At 43.0% G+C, this 27,792-nt stretch overlaps 1 protein-coding gene across 1 annotated transcript in view; it reads left to right on the plus strand.

Annotated features, from left to right (window-relative positions):
• Positions 1-27,792, plus strand: part of TBX4 (T-box transcription factor 4) — a 131,729-nt gene that overhangs the window by 24,203 nt on the left and 79,734 nt on the right. The window contains exon 2 of the mRNA XM_069972724.1: positions 2,528-2,622. Within this exon, the coding sequence (XP_069828825.1) occupies positions 2,528-2,622 (95 nt within the window). The remainder of the gene's footprint in view (positions 1-2,527; positions 2,623-27,792) is intronic.

The following is a 27,792-nucleotide window of genomic DNA, read 5'->3' on the forward strand; positions in this document are numbered from 1 at the left end:
CGTCAGTCACTTTACGTTTTGGACAATGCCGTATTTTGGTCCGTTATTCTCGGTCAGGTGGACTGATCGCCTTTTGTCTTTATTTTAAAACTTTAATTGAATTTAATAGTAAAGACGATAAAAAGACGGTGAGAAACGAAAAACTGTGCGTGAACAACTAAAATATAACAACCGGAAATAATTGTTATGATTATAATTTTGACTTCTGTACAATCGACGTCCGTCATGCTAATAGCCAGGCCTAGGGGAAGGTTCTCATACATATGCCATTCCTATGGTGTAACCCCCTGGTGGTGTTTGCCCCCGTTAGCGCCTTCCTTCCCAGATATTCGTGTTGCTCTGTATAATATTATAGTATACAGCTAATCCGGAATAAATAACACAACCTGAACTATTTTCTTAGATTTTTCTTTATTTTTACATTGAAGGGAGTTTTCTCATATGTCAGTACTGTGGCAGCCCGGTGGCTCAGTGGTTAGCGGTTAGCAGCGCTCAGGTTCTGGGTTCAAATCCAACCGAGGGCAAAATCTGCAAAGAGTTTGTATGTTCTCTCCATGTTTGTGCGGGTTTCTCCCAAAACTTACAGACAGGTGATTTATGATGTGAAAGTGCTACGGACTCTGTGTGCGCCATACAAATCAAGTGCTATTACACAATGGATGTTAAAGGGAAAGTATCATCGGGTGCATCGCTTTGGTTTTATTACATGAATGGATCGGTGTCAGTGCGGGGATGCTGGTGCCACAGACCTTTTTTTTTAACCACATCCCGGTTCCCGTGACGGCATCAGTCTATTCCCGAGCACCGGCCCGGCATAAAGCCCTGGAGGCTAATGGAGCCGTGTCACAGAGGGGAGGGGGTTTGCCACACTGGAGGTCGGTGGGTCCGCCTCCAGTGCTTTATGCTGGGCCGGTGGGTCCGCCTACAGTGCTTTATGCTGGGCCGGTGGGTCCGTCTCCAGTGCTTTATGCTGGGCCGGTGGGTCCGTCTCCAGTGCTTTATGCTGGGCCGGTGGGTCCGTCTCCAGTGCTTTATGCTGGGCCGGTGGGTCCGCCTACAGTGCTTTATGCTGGGCCGGTGGGTCCGTCTCCAGTGCTTTATGCTGGGCCGGTGGGTCCGTCTCCAGTGCTTTATGCTGGGTCGGTGGGTCCGCCTACAGTGCTTTATGCTGGGCCGGTGGGTCCGCCTACAGTGCTTTATGCTGGGCCGGTGGGTCCGTCTCCAGTGCTTTATGCTGGGCCGGTGGGTCCGTCTCCAGTGCTTTATGCTGGGCCGGTGGGTCCGCCTACAGTGCTTTATGCTGGGCCGGTGGGTCCGCCTACAGTGCTTTATGCTGGGACTGTGGGTCCGCCTACAGTGCTTTATGCTGGGCCGGTAGAGAAGTGAATTTTACACTGTTGCTTAGTCGACCATATGTTATACAGGATGGTGTATTATATGTGTATTATATGTGTATTATATGTGTATTATATGTGTATTATATGTGTATTGTATGTGTATTGTATGTATGTGTATTATATGTGTATTATCTGTATGGGTATTATATGTATGTATATTTTATGTGTATTCTATGTGTATTATCTGTATGTGTATTATATGTGTATTGTATGTATGTGTATTATATGTATGGGTATTATTTGTATGTGTATTTTATGTATGGGTATTATTTGTATGTGTATTATATGTATGTGCATTGTATGTGTATTATATGTATGTGTATTATATGTATGCGCATTATATGTATGGGTATTATATGTATGTGCATTGTATGTGTATTATATGTATGTGTATTATATGTATGTGTATTATATGTATGGGTATTATATGTATGGGTATTATATGTATGGGTATTATATGTATGGGTATTATATGTATGGGTATTATATGTATGGGTATTATATGTATGGGTATTATATGTATGGGTATTATATGTATGGGTATTATATGTATGGGTATTATATGTATGGGTATTATTTGTATGTGTATTATATGTATGTGCATTGTATGTGTATTATATGTATGTGTATTATATGTATGCGCATTATATGTATGGGTATTATATGTATGTGCATTGTATGTGTATTATATGTATGTGTATTATATGTATGGGTATTATATGTATGGGTATTATATGTATGGGTATTATATGTATGGGTATTATATGTATGGGTATTATATGTATGGGTATTATATGTATGCGCATTATATGGATGCGTTCTGCTAATTCTGACACTTCTCATGATCCCCGATGATTGTGACACCAGAGCAGTGATTTCCGCCCGGAGTCTTAAGCGCTGAGGCTCCATCCACATTCCTGTCAGTGTCAGAGAGGTTACAACAATTTCCATTCATACAAACTTACAGTAAGTGTCAGACTTGGCAGCGAGGGAACAGTAGTAGCTGCTGACTGAGATTATGGGAGATGACTAATAGATTTGTCATCATCTCTTTAGGAAAACGCCGCAATTGTTTAAGATTAAGTAACGAATTACAAATGTGTAACCTCCATTTGTTTTCATTTTTTTAGACAATTGAAAATATTAAAGTGTATCTCCACGAGAAGGAGCTGTGGAAGAAGTTTCACGAGGCCGGCACGGAAATGATTATAACCAAGGCTGGAAGGTCTGTCCTGATAGAATATTTCACCTTATGATGAACTATGGACTGGGATGTCTATGTCTGATGTCTGATGGGGATCAGGGGTGGGGATCAGGGATGGGGATCAGGGGTGGGGATCAGGGGTGGGGATCAGGGGTGGGGATCAGGGGTGGGGATCAGGGATAGGGATCAGGGATAGGGATCAGGGGTGGGGATTAGGGGGGGTGGGGATCAGGGATGGGGATCAGGGATAGGGATCAGGGGTGGGGATTAGGGGGGGTGGGGATCAGGGATGGGGATCAGGGGTGGGGATTAGGGGGGGGGATCAGGGATGGGGATCAGGGGTGGGGATCAGGGGTGGGGATTAGGGGGGGGATTAGGGGGGGGGATCAGGGATGGGGATTAGGGATCGTGATCAGGGATGGGGATCAGGGATGGGGATCAGGGATAGGGATCAGGGCTGGGGATTAAGGGGGGTGGGGATCAGGGATGGGGATCAGGGATAGGGATCAGGGGTGGGGATTAGGGGGGGTGGGGATCAGGGATGGGGATCAGGGGTGGGGATTAGGGGGGGGGATCAGGGATGGGGATCAAGGGTGGGGATTAGGGGGGGGGGATTAGGGGGGGGGGATCAGGGATGGGGATCAGGGGTGGGGATCAGGGGTGGGGATTAGGGGGGGGGGTGGGGATTAGGGATCAGGGATGGGGATCAGGGATGGGGATCAGGGATGGGGATCAGGGGTGAAGATCAGGGATGGGGATCAGGGGTGGGGATCAGGGGTGGGGATCAGGGGTGGGGATCAGGGGTGGGGATCAGGGATGGGGATCAGGGATAGGGATCAGGGATAGGGATCAGGGGTGGGGATTAGGGGGGGTGGGGATCAGGGATGGGGATCAGGAATGGGGATCAAAGATGGGGATTAGGGATCGTGATCAGGGATGGGGATCAGGGATGGGGATCAGGGATAGGGATCAGGGGTGGGGATTAAGGGGGGTGGGGATCAGGGATGGGGATCAGGGAAAGGGATCAGGGGTGGGGATTAGGGGGGGTGGGGATCAGGGATGGGGATCAGGGGTGGGGATTAGGGGGGGGGGATCAGGGGTGGGGATGAGGGGGGGGGATCAGGGGGGGTGGGGATCAGGGATGGGGATCAGGGGTGGGGATTAGGGGGGGGGATCAGGGGGGGGGATTAGGGGGGGGGGATCAGGGGGGGGGATTAGGGGGGGGGGGATCAGGGGGGGGGATCAGGGATGGGGATCAGGGGTGGGGATTAGGGGGGGGGGATCAGGGATGGGGATCAGGGGTGGGGATTAGGGGGGGTGGGGATCAGGGATGGGGATCAGGGGTGGGGATTAGGGGGGGGGGATCAGGGGTGGGGATTAGGGGGGGGGGATCAGGGGTGGGGATTAGGGGGGGGGATCAGGGATGGGGAACCTGCGGCCCTCCGGCTGTTGGCTGTCTAGGCATGATGGGAATTGTAGTTTGGCAACAGCCGCAGGGCCGAAGGTTCCCCATCCCTGGTATCATTTCCATATATAAAACTGGTTTTGTGAGTCTGTATAGACACAAGAAAAACAATCAGTAGGCCGTGCTCACACAACGATTTTCAACAACCAATTTTTGATACTCTAAATAACGGCCGTCACTTTGAGTAGCAGATAACAGCTGATTATAATTAAGGTGGAATGGCGGCCACTTTCACCCCTTGTGGGTGTGGCTATAAAAGGTTCATTGAATATTGTTAACAAAACTGTGAAAGGCCAAAAAAAATCTGTGTGTGAACTACATAGAATAACAGATATCATTGCCGCGACATGAACATTATTGGACGGCTGCCTCAAAAGACGTCTGTTCTGCAATATACTGTATGAATTGGGCGGCCGTCATTCCATTGACTTCAATGCAGATAATTATAATTCGGTAATAACGGACATTAATTTTTTTTTAAAAAATTAGCGTCCGGCTTATCTCATTTTCTTACACAGTGTCAACATAGCCATAGAAAGTATAAAGCCTGTTTTGAATATTCACTTTTTGTCCAGGTAATGAGATATGAGTTTACTGAATACATAATAATTCCTATACATTGTTATCCCACCTTGTTTCAGGTGTCCGTTGGAATTATATGTTGGCAACTCATCAAAAAGATATACTGACATATTCTGTGATGAGCCTATTCAGTTTAAAGCAAATCTGTTCCGGCATGTAGCCGCCCCCAAACCACTGGTACAGTGTCGTAAAGGTTCTCACACTGTGTCTGGTAAAGGTCCCCGTGCCATGTCCGGTAAAGGTCCTTACAATGTGTCCGGTAAAGGTCCTTGCGCTGTGTCCGGTAAAGGTCCTTGCACTGTGTCCAGTAGTAAAGGTCCTTGCACTGTGTCCAGTAGTAAAGGTCCTTGCACTGTGTCCAGTAGTAAAGTTCCTCGTGCTGTGTCCAGTAAAGGTCCTTGCACTGTGTCCAGTAGTAAAGGTCCTCGTGCTGTGTCCAGTAAAGGTCCTTGCACTGTGTCCAGTAGTAAAGGTCCTCGCGCTGTGTCCAGTAAAGGTCCTCACGCTTTGGCCAGTAGTAAAGGTCCTCGCGCTGTGTCCAGTAAAGGTCCTTGCGTTGTATCCAGTAAAGGTCCTTGCGTTGTATCCAGTAAAGGTCCTCGCGCTGTGTCCAGTAAAGGTCCTCACAATGTATCCAGTAAAGGTCCTTGCGCTGTGTCCAGTAAAGGTCCTTGCACTGTGTCCAGTAAAGAGCCTCACGCTGTGTCCAGTAAAGGTCCATGCACTGTGTCCAGTAGTAAAGGTCCTCGCGCTGTGTCCGGTAAAGGTCCTCGCGCTGTGTCCAGTAAAGGTCATTGCGCTGTGTCCAGTAAAGGTCCACGCGCTGTGTCCAGTAAGGATCCACACGCTGTGTCCAGTAAGGGTCCTCACGCTGTGTCCAGTAAAGGTCCTCGCACTGTGTCCAGTAAAGGTCCTCACGCTGTGTCCCGTAAGGGTCCTCACGCTGTGTCCAGTAAAGGTCCTCGCGCTGTGTCCGTAAGGGTCCTCACGCTGTGTCCCGTAAGGGTCCTCGCGCTGTGTCCCGTAAGGGTCCTCATGCTGTGTCCCGTAAGGGTCCTCACGCTGTGTCCAGTAAGGTCCTCGCACTGTGTCCAGTAAAGGTCCTCACGCTGTGTCCAGTAAAGGTCCTCGCGCTGTGTCCAATAAAGGTCCTCGCGCTGTGTCCAGTAAAGGTCCTCGCGCTGTGTCCAGTAACGGTCCTCACACTGTGTTGAGTAAAGGTCCTCGCGCTGTGTCCGGTAAAGGTCCTCACACTGTGTCCGGTAAAGGTCCTAGCACTGTGTCCAGTAAAGATCCTTGCACTGTGTTGAGTAAAGGTCCTCGCGCTGTGTCTAGTAAAGGTCCTTGCGCTGTGTCCAGTAAAGGTCCTTGCACTGTGTACCAGTATTTTGGAGAAAAATAAGTTTTATTTCTGCAGCTCAGCAATGCGGGGAGTCAATGTGGTGTGGCCTAGAATATCTGTGCCCTAGGTCTGTGTTGCCTCCTGCCTCCAAGAGAGCACAGAGGGCACAGATGTTCTAGGACACGCCACATTGATTCCCTTTCTCGCTGCAGTAATAAAACTAATTTAAAATTACCAAAATACTGTCGCTGGGAGAAAGACCAACCCCCCAAACCAGACACAGCATGAGGAGCTTTACAACACGGTATCGGTGGCTACATGCCGGTACAGATTTGCTTTAAAGAACTGAATGTAGGCAGCTAATGGCTTTGTTTGCTCCAATTATCAAACATTCTGTTACCAATAAGAAAACAGGGACAGGGTCTTATAGTAATTTTCGGGCTTATTTTCGGGCAGGTCTTATCTTTTTCCATGAACAACAAAGTCACATTAGGCACGACTCCTTGGAGTAGCTTTTTTTTCTAACTCATGTTGTCTGGAGGTAAAAATGTACCGTTACCCATACAATATAGAGAGAAGCTAATCTGTTCATAGTCTCAGTCCAAGCCAGGACTCTGGAGTAGAACTTGGAAGCAGATAGGCATACTCTACCCTGCCATGGCGGGAGGTACTGGGACGCTTGTTCAGGATGGCTGGGAGCTACAGTCTTCCTAGTCTCCGCCATGGGACATAACCTAGCGCTAGAAACTAGGGCTAATTTCTAGAGTAGGGCTTATATTTCATATCTCCAAAGACTCTGCAAACTCAAGCCAGGGCCTATGTCAGGGGAAGGACTTTGGAGCAACTGGGTATTTTGCAGACTCAAAAGCATCATCTGCTGTGCTATTAAGTTCAGTATACAGTATAACGACCTGCTAACTGCCATGGGCCTGCCAAATGGATGTCAAGGCGATGATGGTATAGACTTTTGACAAGTTGCCAACATTTAGCTCTACTGGACCCTTAGAATGTGGTGTGAACCTAGCCCTATTTCCATAATGTTCCATTTCCCCGAGCCCATGATTCAGTTTGATGTATTCAATAACCCAAATTGTCTTCACCTTGTTCATAGACGTAGTAAAGGATATTGATAAGTTTTTTTTTATCATGGGTATATATGTATTGGTGAAGATTCCAGAGCAATCTGTCATTGTAGTCAAAATTCTCTAGTAGAAAATGCATCTTGTCTACAGCGGTGTCCACGTGATGCTCAAGAAGATCATTATTAGGGATAATGGGGTAATGTCAAGCAAATATTTTATTAATCTTAAAATTCCAGTGATGGTCATGAAGGATGATGCTGTAATACTCTTATATTACCCAAATTATTACTTGTTTTTTGCAAAAAATCTGCAGCATTTTGGTGACATTTGGTCACAGGAGCTTCATGATTTTTTGAAAAATTATTATTAATGCAAGGAACAAGTGTCTATTAGGCCTGGGCACTGTTGCCCACCCCTTCACTTCCACAAGCGCTACGACTGTGAAAATCTAATTAAGGGCAAAATTACGTAATTTCAACAATATAAAGTGCCCTGTTTAGTTCAATGGGAAATTGGCCATCAGTGCACACACCATATGGAGAAGGGGCCATAAAATAATGACCACCCCAGTTATTTATGGCCGTAATTTAGTAAAATGCAGCCGTATTCTCACAGTAAAATGAGGGCCGTCCAAAAATACATTGGGAACATTTACTATTGAGTCTAAAATATGTGATTTTTCTACAGAGTTTGTTCCTATGTTTTTTTTAGCTTGCTGAATACGACTAATTTGACAAATATTCATACATTTGTGAATGAAAAGAATTTGCAGAATATTAGCAAAAAAATTGCACATCCACCCCCATCCACATCCATCACCACCATCCACATCCATCACCACCACCCACATCCATCCCCATCCATCACCACCCACATCCATCACCACCATCCACATCCATCACCACCACCCACATCCATCACCACCCCATCCATCACCACCACCCACATCCATCACCACCCACATCCATCACCACCCACATCCATCACCACCCACATCCATCACCACCCACATCCATCACCACCCACATCCATCACCACCACCCCCATCACCACCCACATCCATCACCACCCACATCCATCACCACCCACATCCATCACCACCACCCCCATCCATCACCACCACCCCCATCCATCACCACCCCCATCCATCACCACCACCCACATCCATCACCACCCCCATCCATCACCACCACCCCCATCCATCACCACCATCCACATCCATCACCACCACCCACATCCATCACTGCACATATCCATCCACGTCCATCACCACCCTTATACTTACATAGCTGTTACGGTGAATTTAGTGTCAACATTTTGCCCATCTCTTGTGTATCGGGACCATTGTCTCCCTTGTAAGTACAGATCATAGGGACGTTTGGTTGGAGGACGACACTGGGGTGAAAAGATACAATTTCTGTACATATCTCGGTGGAGTAAGTTATTATATTAATATAAACCATAAAAATAATTTCCTCCTTATATTCTGGGAATCCCTCAGAGACAGGCAGTCATTAGGAACAGATATGGGAATAACATTCTATTATAAGGAGCAGATGGCGTTCTCGATCGCTGTACCGAGCTTACCGATAGAATTGTTGCGTTCACCACCGTGATGTTGTTAAAACTGTTCAACAAGTTAAGGCCATATTATTTACAGATTATCTGGCAGATTATTAAAGCCAAAGCCAGGAATGGATGTGAGAAGAAGAGAAATCTCAGTCTTTTCTTCATGACCTGATCTCTGTTTATCGTCTGTTCCTGGCTTTGGCTTCATTGACCTGTCAGATAATCTATCAGATAAATGTGTATTAGCCCTTAGTTTGCTGTTTATTTGCTTTTTCTTCCGAGCATCATTGAGGTATTAGGAGTATTGGGGCCGATGCTAGAGACCGAGCCCTGGGGTACGGCATGGAATCATCTGCTCTGCAGCCCTGAAATCTAATATCTGTGACTGGGATCCTTTGGAAAAAGTCCAATCTAGATGCTGCGCTGCGGAATCTGTTGGCGCTATACAAATAAATATTATTATTATTATTATTATTTATGCTATGTTTGGTAGCCTGTGCTGTCTCCGTACATTATCCATAGCTTTCTCCTTGGTAATAAATAAAAATATATCACTGTGTTATTGAAATGTAAAAATATAATATTAGTTCTGGTTAGAGATAAGCAAAACTAATTTTTGCTAAATTTGTTTAAAATTTGTCAAAAAAAAGTTTATTCACCTCTCCCCACCCCCCTCGGTGTCCTCTTTTGTGTCTTTAACTGCCTCCAGCTCATCAATGACTGAGGGACAGCACCGAAGCCAGTGATTGGCTGAGCAGGCTCTCACTCTTGACTTACAAGAGTGACAGCCTGCTCAGCCATCCACTGGCTGTGGTGCTGTCCCTTCTCATTCAGTCAGTGATTGGCCGAGTGGGCAGTAACTGTCAGCTCAGCTAATCACTGGCTATCTGAGAACGGACAGCATCGCAACCAGTGATTGGCTGAGTGGCCTGTCACTCTTGTGCCTTGAGAGTGACAGCCCATGATGCTGTAGCCAGTGATTGGCTGAGCTGGGAGTGACTGCTTATTCGGCCAATCACTGACTGAATGAGAAGGGACAGCACCCTGAGTGGGCTGGAGGCGACGGAAGACACGTAACAGGACATTAGAGTAGCCCGGACAGGTAGGTATAGATTTGTTAAAGGGAACCATTCACCCCGTGGCCCCCGGCAGAAACTGACATACAGTGACATAAAGGTCAATATACTTACCACATCGCTCCCGGTCCCGTCCCGAAGCCCGTTGTTGACACGGAGAAATCGACGATTCTTCTTCTCGCGCCCATTATGGTAATGAGCGCCGCCGGGTCCGAAGTCCAGCCTTCTCCCCGCCTCCAACACTTGATTGACGCCAGGTCCTCTTCCTCCTCGTCTTCTTTCTTCTCGCCGGATCCCGCGCAGGCGCCGTGACAGTCGTTTTCGGCGCATGCGCAGTTCACAATAGAAGCCGCTCCGCAGCTTCACTGTTTACTGCGCGTGCGCCGATTTGCTCGAACACCGTATCCTGTTTACCGCGCAGGCGCAGAAGAGGTGACGAGACCATCACAGCGGCGCCTGCGCGGGAATTCGGCAGAAGACTGAAGACTGAAGACGTCAATCAAGTTCCAGGAGGCGTGGATGGGCGGCGACGAGAAGAGGACCTCATGAATAAGTTGGACTCGTCCGTCGTTTCCTATGGACGTTGGACTCATCTCAGCTCATTACCATAATGGGCGGGAGAAGAAGAATCGGTGATTTCTCCGTGTCAACAACGGGATCCGGGACGGGACCGGGAGCGATGTGGTAAGTATATTGACCTTTATGTCACTGTATGTCAGTTTCTGCCGGGGGCCACGGGGTGAATGGTTCCCTTTAAGTTCGGTTCATGAAGTTTGCAAATTCATAAAGTGATTCACTCATCTCTAGTTCTGGTATCTACAGCTAAGAAGATGGCCGCGTATCCTTCAATTTCAGAATTTTACTTTAGTATAGGAAACAAAAACACAGTGCGTTGGCTTTATAAGCGTTTTAGATAAAATCTGACATATATGGTTTTATATACTATAAAGATACGATATCCGTCTGCACACGTCCGCTATTACTGCCAGCCATAACTCTGCTTGTCCTGAATTACACCCACCAGCTAACCACCTCCGAAATAATTAACAGAACGGTAAGATTTGCCAGAACACACACAAGCAGTGTAGCTGAACAGCCGACTCTCCAGAAAGCTTATTCTGGAATCTACACTGCTGTAAAGGGGCGGCACCATGATTTAATATTGTCTATCAGTCCCGGCCAGTGTTATTTCTGTAACAACTTCATTCTGTCGATTTATAGTAAAAGGATTAACTATGCAGAAAGTGGGCCGGGATTCATATACGTGCCTTGGCCCATTGAGATGTTCTAGTTTCTTCAGCCAGGAGCAGTGATATAGCTGAAAGGGCTGCCCTGGTTTAACTAAAAAATAGATTTTTTTTGCCTGGTTTTGTACAGAAATTTACCAAGTTAACTCAAGTAAAATAAATGAATTTCAGTGGGAGCAAAAATGTGTCTCTGGTGTCTTCTGTGTCACCGGTGCTCTCTTCTGTGCCTTCGATGTCTTCAGTGTCTTCTGTGTCACCGGTGTTCTCTTCAGTGTCTTCACTGTCTTCTGTGTCTGTGATGTCTTTAGTGCCCTCAGTGTCTTCTGTGTCACCGATGTCCTCTTCTTTTCTTCTGGTGTCTTCGGTGTCATTTTCTTGGTCTCTGGTTTCTTCAGTGTCTTATGTGCCTCTGGTTTCCTCCTCTGTGCCTCTGGTGTCTTCAGTGTCTTCTGTGTCTCTGGTGTCCCCTTCTGTGCCTCCGGTGTCCTTTTCTGTGCCTCTGGTGTCTTCCGTGTCTTCTGTGTGTCCGGTGTCCTCTTCTGTGTCTCTGATGTCCTCTTCTGTGTCTCCGGTGTCCTCTTCTGTGTCTCTGGTGTCTTCAGTGTCTTCTGTGTCTCTGGTGTTCTCTTCTGTGACTTCCGTGTCTTCTGTGTCTCTGATGTCCTCTTCTGTGCCTCCGGTGTCCTTTTCTGTGCCTCTGGTGTCTTCAGTGTCTTCTGTGTCTCTGGTGTTCTCTTCTGTGACTTCCGTGTCTTCTGTGTCTCTGATGTCCTCTTCTGTGTCTCCGGTGTCCTCTTCTGTGTCTCTGGTGTCCTCTTCTGTGTCTCTGGTGTTCTCTTCTGTGTCTCTGGTGTCCTCTTCTGTGTCTCCGGTGTCCTCTTCTGTGTCTCCGGTGTCCTCTTCTGTGTCTCTGATGTCCTCTTCTGTGTCTCTGGTGTCCTCTTCTGTGTCTCTGGTGTCCTCTTCTGTGTCTCCGGTGTCCTCTTCTGTGTCTCCGGTGTCCTCTTCTGTGTCTCCGGTGTCCTCTTCTGTGTCTCTGATGTCCTCTTCTGTGTCTCCGGTGTCCTCTTCTGTGTCTCTGATGTCCTCTTCTGTGTCTCTGATGTCCTCTTCTGTGTCTCCGGTGTCCTCTTCTGTGTCTCTGATGTCCTCTTCTGTGTCTCCGGTGTCCTCTTCTGTGTCTCTGGTGTCTTCTGTGTCTTCGGAGTTGATCATATGTCTGCTTATACATAAGGCCTTCAAAGCTCGAAAGATATTGATTAAAACCAGACACATAAAAAACATAGCGGACATTGCTGGCTGAACAAGGCTAAAAAGAGAACAGCCATAAAATTGTGTATCTGTTTTCAAGCTTCATACAGTTCATTTCTGACTGCTTTCTACTTTTCTTTATTCCCTACACACAGAACCAAAAATGACCTTTTAGGCAATAAGACGATGTACAATACAAAATCCTCAGCTATTTGCCCATCCACATTAGATGCAAAGATTTTATTACGTTCTTCTGATTTTTGGTTCCTGAGCGCAGTGAAGAACGGGAACATAAAAGGGTAAAGAAAGCCAAATGGTTTCTAAGGGTTTTATGGTTGGTCCGCTCTTACACATGGAGCAGACAAACCTTTGAAGGGACTGATAAAAGCGAGCCAAGCCAGCAGAATTCTAATATAATCTCCTAAAAATGGAATTTTCCAAACTGTCTGACCCTCCAGTCACTAGGACACCAGATAAATCTCCCATATCTATCCACAGACTACGAGTTCAATGTTTCTTGTGTAAGTGGCAGTGAAATTGGGCTTGAGGAATGAATCACTGATGAGAACTCCTGTTGAACCTGTATTGTTTGTTATTCTGTGGCCGGGATCTGGCAAGGTCTAATCCCAGGCTTCAAAGCTAACGGCCCTCACTTTGTATACAGAATGTCATGGCGGAGCGGCGTGAGTGATAAGAGTAGTAAGGGACGGCAGGCGCTGAATGCGCTGGGAAAATTGGGACTTTGTCAGAATCACTTTGATCTGGTCAGAGAGTTTGGTGATGGTAAGAAGGAGACGTGATGAGAGCTCATACATAATATCTTACATAGTTCTTGTCTTGTCATTCTTGATTCTCAAATAATTAAGAAATAAAAACTAATTAGCTGTAATGGTAAAAAAAAATTGGTGACAGGTGATAAAGCTAAGGACTATATGTGGTGTACCAAGGAGTATATGTGGTGTACCAAGGAGTATATGTGGTGTACCAAGGAGTATATGTGGTGTACCAAGGAGTATATGTGGTGTACCAAGGAATATATGTGGTGTACCAAGGAGTATATGTGGTGTACCAAGGAGTATATGTGGTGTACCAAGGAGTATATGTGGTGTACCAAGGAGTATATGTGGTGTACCAAGGAGTATATGTGGTGTACCAAGGAGTATATGTGGTGTACCAAGGAGTATATGTGGTGTACCAAGGAGTATATGTGGTGTACCAAGGAGTATATGTGGTGTACCAAGGAGTGTATGTGCTGTACCAAGGAGTATATGTGGTGTACCAAGGAGTATATGTGGTGTACCAAGGAGTACATGTGGTGTACCAAGGAGTACATGTGGTGTACCAAGGAGTACATGTGGTGTACCAAGGAGTACATGTGGTGTACCAAGGAGTACATGTGGTGTACCAAGGAGTATATGTGGTGTACCAAGGAGTATATGTGGTGTACCAAGGAGTACATGTGGTGTACCAAGGAGTACATGTGGTGTACCAAGGAGTACATGTGGTGTACCAAGGAGTACATGTGGTGTACCAAGGAGTACATGTGGTGTACCAAGGAGTACATGTGGTGTACCAAGGAGTACATGTGGTGTACCAAGGAATTCACTGTAATAAGGAGATCACCATAAAAAGAAGATCACTATAAGTAGATCACCGTAATAAGGAAATCCCTGTAAAAGGATATGACCATAATTAGGAGATCACTGTAATAAGGAGATCACTGTAATAAGGAGATCACTATAATAAGGAGATCACTATAATAAGGAGATCACTATAATAAGGAGATCACTATAATAAGGAGATCTAGCAGATGATGAGGAAGGTGTAGTAACATCATCCATAATAATATTTATTATTCTCTGGCCTGCTACCTCCCCCTCTGTGTATAATATTTGTTCCATCTGTTATGTGTTACACATTACTATTAGATATTAAAATAAATTATTGTATTTAAATAATATATGAAACCATGTAATATTGTATATTATTCATTAAAAAGACAATCATTCTGTGATGGAAAAAACTTTTCCGGTAACAAACTTAAAGGTGTACTCCAGAGATTTTTTTTTCTTTCAAACAACTGGGGTCAAAAAGTTATAACGATTTGTAATTTACTTCTATTTAAGAAGGAGATCTAGTAATGGGGAGATCTAGTAATGGGAGATCTAGTAATGGGGAGATCTAGTAATGGGGAGATCTAGTAATGGGGAGATCTAGTAATGGGGAGATCTAGTAATGGGAGATCTAGTAATGGGGAGATCTAGTAATGGGGAGATCTAGTAATGGGGAGATCTAGTAATGGGAGATCTAGTAATGGGGAGATCTAGTAATGGGAAAATCTAGTAATGGGAAAATCTAGTAATGGGGAGATCTAGTAATGGGAGATCTAGTAATGGGAGATCTAGTAATAGGGAGATCTAGTAATAGGGAGATCTAGTAATAGGGAGATCTTGTAATGGGGAGATCTAGTAATGGGGAGATGGCAGATAATCACAAGTCAGATGGTGGATGAACTGGTAGAAAACTATTCTAGAAAGCCTTTTTCAGGTCACACACTGTCAAAATGACGGCATTTGAAGGGAACCTGCACCCCCCCCCTCCCCGTGCCGGGGTGAAGGCCGCAGTTATAAATAGGGCAGTTATTGTTATCATTTTGATGGTGTGTGAACATAGCCTAAAGCGAGAATAGAACATAATAAGAATATTATTAACCACAGATGTTGAATGTTTATGCTCCTTCCCGCCAGGTTTCTGTTGCTTTTCTGATGGTCAGAATAGAGTATCATGCTGTGGCATTCTATTCACTGTTCACGTCATTTTAAAATGACGTCCGCCATTTTGAAGTCCAAATTATGTCAGTCATTTTACGTTTTGAGCGCCTGTTGTTACAATGATGGCTGTTGGTCCATTATTCTAGTTCATGCAAAAGGCAATGCTGGACCTCAGGGAGATCAACCAAAACACCGCAGAGACACCATCACGTGTCTCAATGTCAGTGTATTCTAGAACATTGCCCCCTGGGAAATCAAATATGCAAAAGAACACTGCAGAGACACCATCACGTGTCTCGACAACAATGAACTAGCCAGACCTTCCTCCGGGAAGGAACAACCAAGCCAAGGAATGTCTCCAATTAGGGAAACCACCCAAGCAAGGTATCCATCCACAGACAGCTGTTTCGGGGTATTTGCCGCTCATCAGTGTGGAGTAGGTTCCCTGTGTGCAGTGGGCGGCCGTCATTCCATTGACTTTAATGCATTTCATTGGCATCAATAAAAATGGACATTATTTTAAATAGGTTTTTTTTTTTTTTACTTAGTGTAAACATAACCTAATAAAGACAATGTCATGGCTTTAAAACTTTATATTTATTCAGGAAATAAAACAAGTCCATACCGAGAAAAGAGATTATTAGAATATAAAGAAAAGATATAAAAGACCCATCAGCCGGATATAATAAGATTTCATTACGAAACACCGATTCCGCTAATCTGAGTCATTGAGATAAGAGTATAGAGTTGGTGTAGTAGTAACGCTAAGATATTGGGTATTACAGTAACCAGACTCGAAACATGAAAATTACAAACTTTCCATATAAATTTATTACTTTTCAGGACATTATGATTATTAGTGACAGAAATATTGGAATTTTCCTGACAAAAAGAAACATTTAGAAATATATATATATCCCATCCTATATAATCACTGTGTTATAAAATATTAACATGTAACAGAGTTTTACACTTTTTCCATAAACCATTAGTACAAAAAGTAATGAGAAACCTTAAATCTCATTGCAGAAAAATCCCCCCATTCCCCCCCCCCTTCCCCCGTTCTCCCCCCTGCCCCCCCCCCCCCCCCCGTTCTCCACTGTTCGCTCTCAATTCATTAGTAAAATCTATTTTCAAAGAGGCCGAGATAAAGATGGATTATCAATGTCACTGAGACATGAGGTACAGCTGCTGCCCATAGACGTCCATGGGGAGGGGTGATGGGGAAAAGAGCTGCTGTAGAGAGAGCGAGATAAAACCAAGAAGAAGAAACCAATGGGATGATACCACTAACAGAGTGTAAGCCTACGTGTCAGTATACATGACCAGACTAAAGCAAAGACAACAGGTAGAAAGAACAATGCCGCTCCCAAGATACTGACATAAATACCAATATAATCTTTATCAAACACATAAACAACAAAAACACTTAAAATACCCAAAAGGTAGAACCCATATTGATTCCCCGATCAGAACCAATATTACCCCCTCCACTGCACGATACCAAGCAGGATGTGATACTGTGAGGAAGACTCAATGGTCAAGCAGAAGAGCAAAGACATGAAGTGTATTTTCTGGCGCTAACAATCCCCCCCCCCCCCCCCCCCCCCCCGTGCTGCGAAAAAAAATCCCAGACCATGAGCGTGATGTATCAGTAGGTGCACTGACCCTGATGGATCTTGCATAATTTTGGTGCATAATTTTGGTGCAATTTATTGACTAGAACTTCAAATGTGAACAGGCCTAAGGATATGGTCACACGCTCAGTCTTATGCTGAAAATATGACCAAGAAAACTGTGTCCCCTTTGCCCTAATGATTGGGGGGTCTCAGCAGCTGGACCCCCACTCATCAATACTTATGAATTGTCACTATGACATGACAGAAGTTAAATAAAAGTTGGGGTACACTTCATTACTTATCTATTAGATGACAAGATCTGCCTATAGTTTAGCTTGTAATGCTACATTTATTCTCAGCTGCAAAGATACAACGCAAATTCGAAATAAACATTTTTTGGATTGTTGCTTTGGTAAGGCGGGGACAGACGCTTCGCTTGTATGGGTCACATGACTCTTGAAAAAGAAGGCGGAGACAGACGCTTCGCTTGTATGGGTCACATGACTCTTGAAAAAGAAGGCGGGACAAACGCTTTGCTTGTATGGGTCACATGACTCTTGAAAAAGAAGGCGGGGACAGACGCTTCACTTGTATGGTTCACATGACTCTTGAAAAAGAAGGCGGGGACAGACGCTTCACTTGTATGGGTCACATGACTCTTGAAAAAGAAGGCGGGGCAAACGCTTTGCTTGTATGGGTCACATGACTCTTGAAAAAGAAGGCGGGGACAGACGCTTCGCTTGTATGGGTCACATGACTCTTGAAAAAGAAGGCGGGGACAGACGCTTTGCTTGTATGGGTCACATGCCTTGAAAAAGAAGGCGGGGCAGATGCTTCGTTTGTATGGGTCACATGACTCTTGTTGGGTCTCAAATATTTTTGACTTCATTGCTCTTGGAGCTGCGCTCGGCATGACCGTCAGGAGGTGGGGGGAGTCATTTTGATGTTTATTATCCCTTGAGGACATCGGGAGTGGCTGCGGTCTCTTCACACTATCCCCAGAGTTGTGCCTCTACCAGGTGAGAGTTACCGTTTTACGTCTCTCACCCAGTACTCATTGATCCATGCTATGGAACGCTGTCTATTATTCTTTATCTAGTCTATGTTTACACTGTCTAAGAATTAGAAATCTTTAGTAAATCTGGACCAATTGGCTCAATTTTTAATAGAACTAAATACCCATCTCTTAGTATACCAAAAAAGTCACATATTATTTTTTAACCATTCCCCAAATGAAAATAATTTTGTACATTTCCTGTGTAGGATATCGATTTCTAACCGGCCTATACCTGGTGCAAAAACATCTTTAAAGCATAAAATAATTTTTGATTATTAAAAAATATGAGGTTGAGCCCATCTCTATTACAGCGCTGTGATAGGTTCCCCTAGCTGTCAGTCAGTGGCGGGTAGTAACGTGGCAGCCGCTACCTACAGATGTAAATTATCTATTTTACAAAAATGTGTAAAATATGAAATCTCACAGGAAAGCGTTTGGTCGTTTATTGCTCAAATTTTGTGCTTGAAATGAATATTGGCATCGTTTACTGTGGAGGCGAATGGTGTCAAAAGAGTAATAAAGCAATAGTGGTGATTGCCGTATGTAATCCGTGACTCGGACGTTGCATCAATATATTGTCCACATGGGATTCGGACCAGCCCAAATATTCTGGAAAGAAAAACGAAGCTAATTCTTCTAGTGCTATAAATAAACATGTATTTGTACTGGCAAAACCCATGCTAATGTTTTTGTAAAACAAAAAAGTGCTTCTTAAATGGTAACTTGACGACTGGTTTTCTCGGGTTTTGTAATTTCCACTTACATTTGCCTCAAAATACTAAATCTATTTGTATATCCCCCAACCGTGCAGTGAAAGGAGACAGGGTGTGGGTCTGTCTCCATGCCAGGGCTTCACATTCCTGGCTCACCAAACCAAACCAGAAGAAGGAAAATCCCAATGGATAGTTTCACTCGCAACTATAACTAGTTCCAGAAAGCAATTTGAAGCAAAATATTTTTTTATCCAGAGTTCTAGATAGATAAGAGCACAGAAACCATTTAGAAATTTGGCCGCGCTTCCTGCAGTTGTGTGTGGTAATCGGGAATTACAAATGTGACATCTCCCGAGGAGCTTATCATGGCACAGTTCATTCTAAAACCATTTGTAAATATAAAAGATATAAAATATACACCACAAAACGTTAAATAAACTGTAAAAGAATGGATTAGTTTTATTAGCTGTGGCGGTAATTTGTTTGCATACCGTTGTCTCAGACGATATGAATTGTCTCCGGCTTTAGGAACTTTGTGTTACTTACTGTTATCCGGGCAAAAATGATTACAATTTGACAAGTTGTTGTCTTTAAGGGATTGTCCAGTTTTATACGAATAAAGATGAATCCGTCTGTAATAGAACTTTATGCGGGTTGGGAGCCATTTATTATTTGGTTTGCACCAGTTTTTGTGGCCTGCCATGTTTGCATCATTATTTACGACTTTTCGTGACTCTTTTCTATCCAATTCTCATGAAATCTCATGTTTCAGTTGTGATAGATCCGCCAAGACACAAACCTGTCTGACGCCCTCGCACATTGCCCTTGCTGCTATAGAAAACCAAATATGTTAAAGGGAAACTAATGGCATCTGCATGAATCCACCTGGAGGCGTTTTGCTAATGATTTTAAAGTTAAGCGGTGTTTGGTGATCCACTTTTGTAAAATTTGCAATGACGTCTGCTTCTTCTGCCCCAGATCCTGTGCATCCTTCTACACTATATGTGCTGTCCCACCACAAGTGTTGCTATTGGTTACACCCTTCAAAAAAGTCTGTACTTATTGTGAGTCAGTGGTGATGAAGGTGATTATGAAGTTTCGCCACTAGATGTCGCTGTATTAGATATGTGTATTCAGATGCTGCATGGCTGAAGTATGTAAAGGGTTATTATTTGTTTGTATGTCTCATGGATCTGTGGATCTATGGGAATCTATTCTTCTTCTCTCCTATCACCACTCTTTTTACTTCTTCTATTGCACTCTTCACCCACTCAGAGCGCAGTTTAGATATGCTGAGGAAGGAAGTCACATGATGGAGGAGGTGTAAAGGTCTTTCATGTTGGACATTGTAGAGGAAGGACACAAGCTAGACAGCTCCCTACAGTGGTCCTGTCTGGGCCCTGGCCCTCTGCAAGGTCCCCTACTCTAGTCAGTCTTAGTCAGAACCCCGTATGGGTAGGACGTCAGACAGGACACAGCTAACAGTTTTCTTCTTAGTAACGCTACACAGCACTATGCAGTGTTAAACCCCTTCCAGTAGAGGACAAGTCAGAGACAACCTCAACCCACGCCGTGGACTAAGAGAGTCACAGAGTCGGATAGTATCCACAGACAGCAGTAAGTAAGGAACTGATCCGTATAGAGCAAAGTTGCGATAAGCCTAGGAACTCTATCTTGCAGCCTGGGTTTCAGCAGGGAACCTTCAGCTTTACGCTCATCCCAGGTAACAAGGTCTGGGACTTGTGTTACCCTCTAGGATGGGTCCCCAAAATCTAGTGGGTATAAGGTGGTGTGAAGACCGGAAGGTCAATTCATGGGCACAAGTATTCTCTTCTTCTTCTAAGCATTCTTCTACCTCATCCTCCAACATCCCAGCAGAGCACACTACTACTTGGGTTGACACTCTCACTGCTACTCTCTGCTACTCTGCTTCTTTGTATCACTCAACACGCTACTCCGTTAGCACGACTGTACTTCTCACTCTATTCCTGTCGCAGATCTGGTTATTGTACTATCCGGTGTCTTATCTAGTATTTTATCAAGGGAACTATCAAGAGTAACTTACCTTGCCAAAGTAAAGCTGTATAACTTGCTGCACACAAATACCTTCCAAGTAAAACCAAGCTTATTTATGATGAAGAGACTCTGTGATTCTTCACCCCACACCGACACAGCATACACTACAGCCTTAGGACACTTACCCTTTCTGTGGGTGGCAGTTCTGATAGTCTGGGAGGGTCACTACACCAGTCCGTCCATCCGTGTCTACACTAACCCAAGGGACTCAGTAGCAGCCTGGCAGGACACTGACCACAGGGGAAAAGGGAACAGCTAGCCTTCTAAACTAAAAGCAGGCGTGCCATCACACCAGTGTGTCCAAAAGGCACTGGTGTCACAAAATAACATTTTAACGTCCGGCTGTATCTCGGCCATCCACCACCGGAGTGGCGTCACACATCACCACCTAGCAAGTGACCGTCCGATCCTCCAATGCAACATCACAGGGGGCATTCACCACACTATACATGGCTATATGAACATGAGAGGCACAGGAGAGGATAGCCGGGGGGGGGGCAGTGGATGCCCCGAGTGCACTAAAGGGCCTCATTTACATTTTTTAATTTTTACACATTGTCCAAATGATGAATAGGATGGCTAATGAATAATAGGTACATACCACCAGGTTCGGATGTGCAGACCTGTTGTCAGTTTCTCTCTCTTTGTGACGCCCCCCAGTGGACACTCGTCTGCTAAATAACATGGGGGGATGAATACACAGCTGGGAAGATTTTTAACTGCAACATGAGCTTTTAAAGGGAATGAATTGTGTATTAAATGTTAGTTACATAAATAATAGATAAATCTGAGTGAGATTGTAGATAGATGAGTGAGCACTCCTTGTTGTAATACAGTAGTCGCTCGAGTATCGGGCTACTCACAAGTGCTCAAAGTGAGTGCTGCACGCTGATCCAACTAACTGCACTGAGCGGCCAATCACCTAGGCTGCGGAAATACGGTCAGTCAATGACTGACTGAGCGGAGGGGACAGACCACTCAGCCTGTTTATGTTGGTTATTAAAAAAATCATGGACGTTATTTGCGCAATGACGGCCGTTGTTATGATATGTTATACATAGTGTGAACCTGGCCTATAAGAGCAACCATTATCTTTACGCTTTTGCCATTGACCACTTTCCCAGAACTTCATTACCGAGGTCAGAACCCAAAGGCAACTAACAAGCCGGATGTGACCGATACCTATAATCACGTCCAGATGAGGCCGCCATGATGACTAATTCATTAACGGCCACATCTGAGCCCGAGAGCCAAAGTTCTTACAGATTTATGGAGGTCGGATCAGCTGATTTACTGAAAACTGGTCGCGTCCCGGGAAGCTGATTTTACTCCTTTTTGCCAACTTGGTTATTATATGATTATATTACAATGACTGCTATCTATCTATCTATCTATCTATCTATCTATCTATCTATCTCCTATCTATCATCTATCTATCTATCTATCTATCTTATCTATCTCCTATCTATCTCCTATCTATCTCCTATCTATCTCCTATCTATCTATCTCCTATATATCTATCTATCTATCTATCATCTATCTATCTCCTATCTATCTATCTATCTATCTATCTATCTATCTATCTATCTATCTCCTATCTATCTATCTATCTATCTATCTATCTATCTATCTATCTCCTATCTATCTATCTATCTATCTATCTATCTATCTATCTCCTATCTATCTATCTCCTATCTATCTATCTATCTATCTATCTATCTATCTATCTATCTCCTATCTATCTCCTATCTATCTATCTATCTATCTATCTATCTATCTATCTATCTCCTATCTATCTCCTATCTATCTATCTATCTATCTATCTATCTATCTATCTATCTATCTCCTATCTATCTATCTATCTATCTATCTCCTATCTATCTATCTATCTATCTATCTATCTATCTCCTATCTATCTCCTATCTATCTATCTATCTATCTATCTATCTCCTATCTATCTATCTATCTATCTCCTATCTATCTATCTCCTATCTATCTATCTCCTATCTATCTATCTCCTATCTATCTCCTATCTATCTATCTATCTATCTATCTATCTATCTATCTATCTATCTCCTATCTATCTCCTATCTATCTATCTATCTCCTATCTATCTATCTATCTATCTATCTATCTATCTCCTATCTATCTCCTATCTATCTATCTATCTATCTATCTATCTATCTATCTATCTATCTATCTATCTCCTATCTATCTCCTATCTATCTATCTCCCATCTATCTATCTATCTATCTATCTATATATCATCTATCTATCTATCTATCTCATATCTATCTATCTATCTATCTCCTATCTATCTATCTATCTATCTATCTATCTATCTATCTATCTATCTCCTATCTATCTATCTCCTATCTATCTCCTATCTATCTATCTATCTATCTATCTATCTATCTATCTATCTCCTATCTATCTATCTCCTATCTATCTATCTTCTATCTATCTATCTCCTATCTATCTATCTATCTATCTATCTATCTATCTATCTCCTATCTATCTCCTATCTATCTATCTATCTCCTATCTATCTCCTATCTATCTCCTATCTATCTATCTATCTATCTATCTATCTATCTATCTATCTATCTATCTCCTATCTATCTATCTCCTATCTATCTATCTCCTATCTATCTATCTATCTATCTATCTATCTCCTATCTCTCTCCTATCTATCTATCTATCTATCTATCTATCTATCTATCTATCTATCTATCTATCTCCTATCTATCTATCTATCTATCTATCTATCTCCTATCTATCTATCTATCTCCTATCTATCTATCTCCTATCTATCTATCTCCTATCTATCTATCTATCTATCTATCTATCTATCTATCTATCTATCTATCTATCTATCTATCTCCTATCTATCTATCTATCTCCTATCTATCTATCTCCTATCTATCTATCTATCTATCTATCTATCTATCTATCTATCTATCTCCTATCTATCTATCTATCTCCTATCTATCTATCTCCTATCTATCTATCTATCTATCTATCTATCTATCTATCTATCTATCTATCTCCTATCTCTCTCCTATCTATCTATCTATCTCCTATCTATCTATCTATCTCCTATCTATCTCCTATCTATCTATCTATCTATCTCCTATCTATCTATCTATCTATCTATCTATCTATCTATCTATCTATCTATCTTCTATCTATCTATCTCCTATCTATCTCCTATCTCCTATCTATCTATCTATCTATCTATCTATCTATCTATCTTCTATCTATCTATCTATCTATCTATCTATCTATCTATCTATCTATCTATCTCCTATCTATCTATCTATCTCCTATCTATCTATCTCCTATCTATCTATCTCCTATCTATCTATCTATCTATCTATCTCCTATCTATCTCCTATCTATCTCCTATCTATCTATCTATCTCCTATCTATCTATCTATCTATCTATCTATCTATCTATCTCCTATCTATCTATCTATCTATCTATCTATCTCCTATCTATCTATCTCCTATCTATCTATCTCCTATCTACCTATCTATCTATCTATCTATCTATCTATCTATCTATCTATCTATCTCCTATCTATCTATCTCCTATCTATCTATCTATCTATCTATCTCCTATCTATCTCCTATCTATCTATCTCCTATCTATCTCCTATCTATCTATCTCCTATCTATCTATCTATCTCCTATCTATCTATCTATCTATCTATCTATCTATCTATCTATCTATCTATCTATCTATCTATCTATCTATCTCCTATCTATCTATCTCCTATCTATCTATCTCCTATCTATCTATCTATCTATCTATCTATCTATCTATCTATCTATCTATCTATCTCCTATCTATCTATCTCCTATCTATCTATCTCCTATCTATCTGTCTATCTCCTATCTATCTATCTATCTATCTATCTCCTATCTATCTATCTATCTATCTATCTCCTATCTATCTATCTATCTATCTATCTATCTATCTCCTATCTATCTATCTATCTATCTATCTATCTGTATGATAGAAACACCATAAAACTCCCCATTTCAACTTTAACCCTCAAAGAATTTTCAACCGGATTCGGTAAGTTTGTTACCAGTTAGATGAGTTACAGGAGGTAAAGCAAAGTGGACGGGAAATGTAATCACATAGGAGGAGATTTATCAGACATGGAGTAAAGTGAGACTGGCTCAGTCGCCCCCGGCAACCAATCAGATTCCACCTCACAGACTCTTTGGGAAATGAGAGGTGGAATCTGATTGGTTGCCGGGGGCGACTGAGCCAGTCTCACTTTACTCCATGTCTGATAAATCTGCCCCATAATTTTTTACTTTTGTAAATTCTTGATCTCTATATTTACCAACCACATCTGCTGGAAGTTTCCTCCAGGCATCTACTACTCTTTCAGTGAAGTCCTATTTTCTCACGTTGCTTCTGATCCCCCCTGTAACCTCTCACCGTCTCCTCTTGTTCTTGTATTCAGTTTCTTATTAAATCTTCTTCCATCTTGAACCTTCTTTATTCCTGTAACATATTTGAAGGTTCCGATCCCGTCCTCTTTCTTTTCTTTCCTCCGGACTATATTGGATTTGTGGGGATTGAGGTGATAAAACACTAGAACCCCCCAGTGACAGATGTGACGTTCCCTGCTCCCCGGTCCGTACTTACCCCCCGGTCCATACTTACCCCCCAGATTGGCACAGGCTTAGCTGGGACAGTTTCTGGCCACCATGTGACTATGCAGCGCCCCCCTGTGGTACCAGTAGGATGGAACCTCCCAGACAGGACTATACTTTGTGAACTTTCCAGGTGTGTAGTATTGAGACCCCCGATGTGTTTGAGGAAAGCTTTCATACTGGGCCTGAAAATAAAAATTTACATTTGTTTCCCACTAAATTAAAGGGATTATCCAGCGAAAATCTTTTTCTTTTTAATCAACTGGTTTCAAAAAGTTATATAGATTTGTAATTTACTTCTTTTCATACTTACCAGCTGCTGTATGTCCTGCAGGAAGTGGTGTATTCTCTTCATTCTTCCAGTACTTATCAGCTGCTGTATGTCCTGCAGGAAGTGGTGTATTCTCTCCAGTCTGACACAGTGCTCTCTGCTGCCACCTCTGTCCATGTCAGGAACTGTCCAGAGCAGCAGCAAATCCCCATAGAAAACCTCTGCTGCTCTGGACAGTTCCTGACATGGACAGATTAAAGTCTATATAACTTTTTGACACCAGTTGATTTGAAACAAAAATATTAAACATTTCCGCCGCACATCCCCTTTATTGTCAAATTTTCTCATTTTCAGGAGGAACAAAGTGGCAGAAACCCTGCAAGATTTGTCGCACAATTTCTCTGGAGTGCGAGGGTACACTGCAGGGTTTATATAGGTCAGAGCACCATTTTGCTTATTTAGACCATGTTCACACAACAATTTACAACAGCCATTATTTCATACTCAAAATAACGGCTCCTGTTTAACCCTTTAAGGACAGAGCCTAAGATGGCGCTAAGAACCGCGCCAATTGTCATTTTTGCGTTTTCGTTCTTTCCTCCTCGTCTTCTAAGACCCATAACTCTTAGATTTTTCCACCGACTGGGCCATGTGAGGGCTTGTTGTGTTCAGGAACAGGTGGACTTTGTAATGGTGCCTTTTACTATACTATAAAATTAATGACAAAACCCCCAAAATATCATTTATTGGGTCAATTTGGGATAAAAAAAATGCAATTCGGTAGGGGTTCCGTGTTGACGTAATGCACTTTACAGTAAAACGGGTTACAGCTTTTCGAATGTTTTACTATTTTTATTAACAGTAAAACTTATTATTTTTTTATATATAAAATGTAATTTAAAAAAAAAAACCTGCAATCCTGATGTTTTTTACCTCTTTGTGTTTACGCTGTTCACCGTGCGGGAATAATACTGGACAATTACCTGTGGTAAACTCATGCGATTGGGACCCCTGAAGACACGCTGCAGGGGTCCTGATTGGTAAGTGACACGAGCTGCATTTAAGGGGTTAATGGCGGGCTGCGGCATGATCGCCATAGCCCACCATTGAGGGTGAGGGCCCGGCTGTCCTCACCCGATATGAAGCGAGTTCAGCTCCTGAGATCCCCTCATAGTGTGGCCCCCCCGGCAGGGCGTACATGAGTGGCTCTTTGCGTTAAGGCCCGCACGGTGGGGGTGTACATGTACACCTGCTGTCGTTAAGGAGTTAACATACTTTGGCGTCCGTCATAACAATGACGCTCCTCGGTACATTATTCTAGCACGTGGTGATGACGGCCCTTTTGGCTGGGGCTCATTCTAAAAGGTCCATTCAATTCAATTTATAAAAACGGTGAATTGACGGTGAAAAAAAAAGATCTATATGTGAACTAAGACGAGCGCTGCTGTCCACAAAATAACTGCGGCAAATGGAAGACCTGAACATTAACCCCTTAAACCTTAGACCTGGTACATTTTTAGCACTTGCATTTTTCCACCTAGAGACCCAGATGAGCCCTTATTTTTTGCACCACTAATTGTACTTTGCAATGGCAGATGTAATTTTTGCCTAAAATATGCCGTGAAATGAGTAAATAAATGATATGTGTGGGGAAATTGGAAAAAAGAAAAAAAGAAATACACATTTTTTTTTTTTTTTTTTGGGGGGGGGGGGGTTACACCATTCGCACTAGGGTAAAACTTACTTGTTATATATGTTCCTTAAGTCAGTACGATTATGATGATATGTTAACTTGCATAACTTTTATTTTATTTGATGGCTTTTAAAAAATTAAAACCTTTTAAAATAAATATATGTTCCTTAAAAGCTCCATTCCCGGCTTATAATACTTTTGTCCTTTGGTCTATGGGGCTGTGTCAGGCGTCATTTTTTGCGCCATGATGTGTACTCTTTATCGGTACCTTGTTTGCATATTTGCGACTTTTTGATCGCTTTTTATTATAATTTTTCTAGATTTGATGCGACCAAGAATGCGCAAATTTGCACTTTGGAATTTTTTTTTTAGCGCTTACGCCGTTTACCGTGCAAGATCAGGAGTATGATAATTTAATTGTTCAGGTCAATATGCACGCGGCAATTTTCATTTATAAAATGGGGAAAAGGGGGTGATTCTGACTTTTTTATTAGGGGAGGGGATTTTTGTTAATAATTTTACTTTCTTTTTACTTTTTTTTAGACACATACTTGAAGTCCCCCTGAGGTTAGGGTTATTCCCCCCCTGGGGTTAGGGTTATTTCCCCCCTGGGGTTAGGGTTATTCCCCCCTGGGGTTAGGGTTATTCCCCCCCTGGGGTTAGGGTTATTCCCCCCTGGGGTAAGGGTTATTTCCCCCCTG

This window comes from Dendropsophus ebraccatus, chromosome 5 (assembly GCF_027789765.1).
Source record: "Dendropsophus ebraccatus isolate aDenEbr1 chromosome 5, aDenEbr1.pat, whole genome shotgun sequence".
Taxonomy (NCBI): domain Eukaryota; kingdom Metazoa; phylum Chordata; class Amphibia; order Anura; family Hylidae; genus Dendropsophus; species Dendropsophus ebraccatus.